Below are 5,986 nucleotides of genomic sequence, written 5' to 3'. Positions count from 1 at the left end.
GTGATCTGATTAGTTGAAGCTTTCATACACGTCCAATCGCAGGGCTGTTTACAAACGGAAAACGGAGAGACTGTTCGGGAGAGCTCGTGAAAACTCGACGATAAGGCACCTGACCGCCCCTAAAATTTTCTCAGCGGATTTAGACGATTCACAAAAATGATCAATTTAAGAAATAAAACGGCGGATTTCCGCGGAAAATTGCCATGTATGCGAGTTGAAGTTCAACGTCGTCTCGATATTTGTCAATTAATTGGATCATTGATAGTTGTTGCACACAAACAAAAGTTTCCAGACGTTCTGTAAACTCAGGTTTTGCATGGTTCCTCATCACTGACCTACCCTGTGAGAAAATGCTAAATGAGCTCGCAAGAACAACTGACAAAAACCCGACACTTTATTTATGTTTTTTTTTTCCAATTTAGAAAAACAATTTCAAAATGGCAGCAAGTGGTGGTAAAAAGACCCAATGCACCCCCCCACCCCATCATTCTTGGCGTAGACATGATCAAAGCACTCTCTTCAATCTGTTGCTTCTCCCAATGGGTCTGCCTTTCCAGACGCCAATCGATGCGCTTGTCTTTTCTTCACTCGAGATGTAACTTTTGTTTTTAAATCCTGTCTTTTCATACGTGTCGGTTGGAAAAACAAAACGGTGGCTTTTGACAACGTAGGGGCTGGAAAGTTTCCATCAAAATCAAACAGATGACGACTGACGGAACCCTTTCTACGATCAAAATCAAAAGCTAAAGTTGATACTCAAGTCCAGAAACAAGTACTTGTACTTGGTTATTTTCTACCAGCGTTCCAAGTTCAAATGAGCATCGGAAGTGACTCACTGAGGTTTCCCAAATTTAATTGCATGTCCAAGGAAGTACACGATTGCAAGCAACAGGCTTGTACCCAAAAAGAAACCCGAACGTGAGCAAGACACGGCACCGAAAATTGTCCTTGTGAGAGTAACAAAATAAACATTTGGTCCTGCTTCGCCGCGTGCCCCCCCCCCCCCCACATGCCTCACCCGCGCACGCAAACGTCGAGCTCGTCCATCGGGGCCTCGGGCGCCAAGGGGGGGGGGAAACGCTTGGGGGCCCGCGTTCAAGGTGAGGATGGCCGGAGGGATGTTGGCCCTGAGCGTGGGGGGGTTTCTCCGCGACTCGCATAAACGTCGCGCGCATCGGCTCGGGGGGTGCGATGACGGACGAGGCGTCAGCGGCCACCGAGTGTCAAAGTGCATTTCGGCAGCCAAACGCATTCGCTGAAGTCCACGCGCAAAACCGCGCGCGGACTTCAGCGAATTTCATTTTGATGCCGTGCCGACGTTCAAACCGCGCGTGATGTGGCAAAGGCTTCCAAAACGCGCTTCGCACCCAACGGCTGATCTGCCGCCGCTGGCCGGGATGCCGCACGCTTTCAACTTCTTTTGCCCCGGCCGACTCGCCGACGCCTGTCCAGCCGTTTTGTTTGCGGACGCTTTGCGCAAGTCGCCGTTCGAAAGGAGCCCGGCGGCAACGTTCGCAACGGGAAATTTCCTGCTCAAATTGACACCGGCGGGTCCCGCTGGTTGTCGAGCCGAGCGACCCGTTTCCAAGGGCGGAGGCCTTTGTGGGAGTCTTCTGCCTCGGTCGGTCTCGGTTGCCGCCCCGCGCCTCGCGCCCTCGATCAATCGTTGAGCTCGTCTCGGTCTCGAGACGTCAAAGCGCGGGCGGCGGCAAGAAGGCGGCCGCTCGCAAACCGACCAGAAGAGTCACAGGAAGGCCCTGGAATTTAGCGCCCCCGCACCTCCCGGGAATTGTGCGATTCAGGTCCTGGAAACATTCGACACGTTCCAAAGGTGAGCAGGAAAGGTTGGTGTGCGTTTCGGGGCCATCCTGAAATGTCACCCCAAAGGCCGCCATGCAAACTTGTTGGGAGTTGGGAGGATCGCAAGTGCGGCGCGCTGAGCAGCAAGGCGCCCCTCCGCCACCGCTCGCCTCACTCGGACACACCCCTTCAATTTCCAAAGTTGCCCAAGAGGCATCCGGCGTTGCCGGCGAGGTCATCCCGGCGGGGCCTGACGGCCGCGGGCCCGCCCGTTGCCGTCGTCGCGCCCGGATTGGCCGCAGGTCCGAGTGGGAGCGGCGGCGACGCCGGGTTGAGGTCCAGGCCTCCCAAGTTGTTCAACAGCGTGCGGACGGGAGGAGGCGCGCCTGCAAAGACGCGCAGCGGTTAGCGCTCTCGGTCCATCACCAGAAAAAGACTAAAGAAAATGAATCACGTTGCAATCTTTTTCCATTCTTGACGAATGAGCCGCACAACACCCATTTCGAACCAAAATGTGGATGACCTGAGATTTTGTCAAGCACAAGATGGACGCCAAGGTTTTTTTGACTTTTGTGACACCTCAAAGGACAAAATGGAGAGAGAGAGAGAAAAAAAAAAAGAGCCGTTGATGGCAAAATAACGTTGAGCGACGCGCAAGTAAATAAGCATCCGGCGGCTCGCTCACCCCCGCGCATCGGCGATGTGAACGCCGGCAAATAAATGGAATCGAGACAAGCGTTCCAAAGCGGGCCGCGCTACCTTGCTGCCGCGCGCCATCCTTGAGGGCGGCCGGTGACTCTGCGGGCTTGGGGCTTGCCGACAAGAAGTCCAGGCTGATGTTGACGGACGGGTCGGACCAGGTGGAGCCTAAAGATCCCCGAGCCGGGACCCCGACCTTCGGCTCCAGTCCGACGGGCGGCCAAGACGTCAAGACTCCCAGGCTCTGACGTCAGACAAAAAAAAATAAAAAATCATCATCATCATCGTCGTCGTAGGCGCCTCATCAACAAGGAAAAGCAAGATGTGAAAACAAGACGACGGAGCGCTCCACACCTGCTGGGAGCGAGACGCCGGCACGTTGGGCGCGTCAAACGCGACCACGGGCGCAAACGTCAAACTCTGCGACGCGCTCAGCGCCCCCGCCATCAGGTCAAACAGCTCGGCGGAAGGCAGGACGGAGGCGGGCGAGGTGGCCGGCGAGGTGCCCAACAGGTCGGCCGAGGGGGACGCCGCCGTCGTCGGGGGGTCTGCGAAGGTGCTCCAAAAATCGAAGTCTGCGCTCCCGTTGGCCGCTGCCGCGGCTGCTCACAAGACACACCACACGCTCGCGTCTCGATATCTCCTGACCTTGTGGGGTTGACCGGGGGCCAAGGCGCCCCCACCCCCTCAAATAAAAAAACAGCCCCACGATCCGGCCACATTCCACGAGCAAAACTATCATTGTGGCGAGTTGTCGATGTGGATTTCGGGCCAGGGGGTCGAGCCTTTCCCAGTAGGACGAGCGGAAAACGGGCAAAAGGAGTCTGAAGCGACGGCAAAAATCGCATGGCTGAAACGGACCCGCTTCAAATTTGGAGCCGAGCAAGTCGACCGCATCCAAACTCGGACACCGATTGGCGTTTTGGCTGATGAAAAGCAACGAGGAAGAAGCAAAGTCTTACCGCTGGAGGCGGGCAGGCTCGCGGCCGCCGCCGCTGAGGAGAAGTCGGCAAAGCCGGCGAGCAGGTCGGCGGATGCGGCGCCTGCTTGGACGGACAGACGGTCACTAAGGCGGCGACGCGCCGGCGCGGCGAGCCGAGCCTTACCTGCGGCGGAGCTGCGATGGGCTGACGAGTCCATGACCAGCAGGTCGGCCGGCCCTCCCCTGCCGCCGGACGCCTAGTGAGACGGCGGGTAAAAGCACAGCCGGCCAATAAGACGCGGGCGGGGGCGACCGTCCGCTCTTCTCCGGTCGACGCGTTCTCGTGACTTGGCCCCGTTGCGCAACGGGGCCAAGTGACCTCGCGACCTTTCTCGCCAAATGTCCACCTTGGGGACCTTCGACGAAGCGGCGGGGGAAGAGTCGCTGTAGCGTCACGGCTAACCCGCCCGTCCGTGTTTGCGACAACGTCCCAAAGTTCACCCCCCGAAAGACTTTGCGCGAGATGCGATGTCCACCTTGGGGACCTTCATGTCATTTCCGACTAACTATTCGGGCCGCCGAGATGGGTCGCCCAGCCGCCACGACGTCAGCGATCCGAGTCGACGAGCCGCGGCATTTATTTGCGGCTTTGTTTTTCCTCCCGAAAGCGCCTCGTCTCCCACCGGGTGCAAGACTCGTCTGTGACGAAGCGGCGGGGTCGGCAGGGGAAGAGTCGCTGTAGCGTCACGGCTAACCCGCCCGTCCGTGTTTGCGACAACGTCCCAAAGTTCACCCCCCGAAAGACTTTGCGCGAGATGCGAGCTCGTCTTTGATGGCAGCACGGGCCGAGGAACGAAGCGCTTCAAGGAACAATGAAAACACAATGAAAAAAGGTTTTCTTCCCCCCCGCCCCGCCCCCTTTTTAGCACAATCAACATTTTCCCAAATTGGATTTGACGACCTCGGGTATTTTTGGGGAAAAACAAAAGTTGTCTTGATAATTTGAACGCACGTTCAAGAAGTCGAGCTGGAAGCTAATTAATTCATTAATTAAGCACCCGATTAATCGTGAGTGCTGTCGACTGGAAAAAAAAAATTGCGTGCGGCAGCCCCACTTGCGACGTGGAGATTTTTCTCCAGTGGACCTTGACAGTTGCCCTTTTGACAGCGAACGGCATTCCCAAACGTTGACTCATCGCCTGGCGGAAACAAAGTTTGCGGCACGCTTTTTCTTCCTTTTCGCGTTCTCCTTTCTCTCCTTCCAAGTCACGAGCGGCGCCGTACCTGGTCGTCTTCGGGACTCCCGTCCCCGGTGTAGCGGGCGGCGGCCCCCAGGTCTAAAGTCTTGACGCCGGCGGGGGCGCCGCCGCGTTTGCGCGCGGCGGCGGTCTCGGCGGCCCCGGCGAGGCGGACGCTCTTGGCGGCGACCGTTTCCTCCTCGTCTCGGAAGTCGCCGGCTTCCCGTCGGCCGTTCCCGGACGTCCCGTCCTCCTCGTTGTCGCTGCTGCGGAAGGGCGGCGCCGTGCGCGAATGACGAGGGAGGTAAAAGTGACCCGAAAAGTGCACGTTGGCACGCAAGCTGACCTGATCCCGTCGGGCGAGTCGTCGCGCTCCTTCTTGCGGAAGCGGCCGATGGTGTCGTCGATGGTGCTGCCGATCTTCTCGCCGATCTCGCCGAGCTTCTCGCTGAAGGGGAACGCCGCCCGGCTCTTGTCCCAGTCCTCCTCCCATTTGCCGCGCTCCGGCTCACACGCTGCGCACGGACAGACGCGGCGGGTGGGGAACGGTGGCGATCGGGCAAACGATCGCCACCCACCCCTCGTTTCGATTGGGCGGGCCGAGCCGTTTCCGAGCTGAAACGAGTCACGGGATAGGCCGCGGGGACGTCGGTCGGGACCACTCACAGTTCTTGCAGCCGGCTCCTCCCACGCTGTCCGAGGAGACCCCGATATACTTGTCCTTGTTCTTCTTGGCTTTCTTGCGCTCCTCTCGCAGTCGCTCGTCGTCCTGGACAAACTCCACCGTCTCCTTGACCTTCTGACGCACGTTGACGCCTTGGTCTTTGCCGTTCTCGTCTGTCCGGGGCACACGTTTCAACAGAGGGAAGGCGGCGGCGGCGGCGCAAGAGCGCTCAGGAGAGGGAGCGGGCGCCGACTGACCCGTGAAGCGGTAGTTCTCCAGCGATCGCAGGTCGTAGATGTGTTCTCGCGCGCTGGTCACCACTCGCTCCGATCCGTTCCTGATCAGGTAGGCCAGCAGCAGCAAGGCCTGCCGCCACAGCACAGGGCTCCGATCCGGGTCCGCAAAGTCCAAACCCTGCCGCCCGGCCGCGCTTCGGCTCCGGCCGCCGCCGGCGCTCGGGTAAAGGAGCTCCCTGCCGGCGGCCAAAGCCGAACCGGGGCGGGGTTGGGACTTTGCTGGGCCGCGGCGACACAACAACTACACCGGGCGATTTCTGCACGGGGGGGGAATCCCCCAAAAACGAACCAACTGCGGCAAGGTGAGCATTTTTCAATCGAGCGCAAAGCGGAGGAAACCAGTTTTGGCCTGGAAAACAAATCGCAT

The 5,986-nt window shown here is 58.7% G+C and overlaps 1 protein-coding gene across 5 annotated transcripts in view; it reads right to left on the bottom strand.

Moving 5' to 3' along the window:
* Nucleotides 1–836: 836 nt before the first annotated feature.
* Nucleotides 837–5,986, bottom strand: part of LOC109532033 (clathrin interactor 1-like) — a 6,834-nt gene continuing 1,684 nt past the window's right edge. The window contains exons 4-12 of one of the 5 annotated variants that reach the window (XM_019896621.1): nucleotides 5,581–5,689; nucleotides 5,326–5,496; nucleotides 5,006–5,174; nucleotides 4,706–4,925; nucleotides 3,606–3,678; nucleotides 3,462–3,542; nucleotides 2,854–3,101; nucleotides 2,560–2,743; nucleotides 837–2,186 (exon numbers count right to left, since the gene is read on the bottom strand). In XM_019896621.1, coding sequence (XP_019752180.1) covers nucleotides 1,990–2,186; nucleotides 2,560–2,743; nucleotides 2,854–3,101; nucleotides 3,462–3,542; nucleotides 3,606–3,678; nucleotides 4,706–4,925; nucleotides 5,006–5,174; nucleotides 5,326–5,496; nucleotides 5,581–5,689 — 1,452 coding nt within the window. In that variant the 3' untranslated portion in view covers nucleotides 837–1,989. Of the gene's footprint in view, nucleotides 2,187–2,559; nucleotides 2,744–2,853; nucleotides 3,102–3,461; nucleotides 3,679–4,705; nucleotides 4,926–5,005; nucleotides 5,175–5,325; nucleotides 5,497–5,580; nucleotides 5,690–5,986 lie in introns of all 5 variants that reach the window. The other 4 variants (XM_019896622.1, XM_019896618.1, XM_019896620.1 and 1 more) reach the window with 4 other exon arrangements.

The sequence above is a fragment of the Hippocampus comes genome, unplaced genomic scaffold (genome assembly GCF_001891065.2).
Source record: "Hippocampus comes isolate QL1 unplaced genomic scaffold, H_comes_QL1_v1.1 scaffold22, whole genome shotgun sequence".
Classification (NCBI taxonomy): Eukaryota; Metazoa; Chordata; class Actinopteri; order Syngnathiformes; family Syngnathidae; genus Hippocampus; species Hippocampus comes.
The sequence above is the reverse complement of the archived record's forward strand: the minus strand, read 5'-3'. Positions and strand labels throughout refer to the sequence as shown.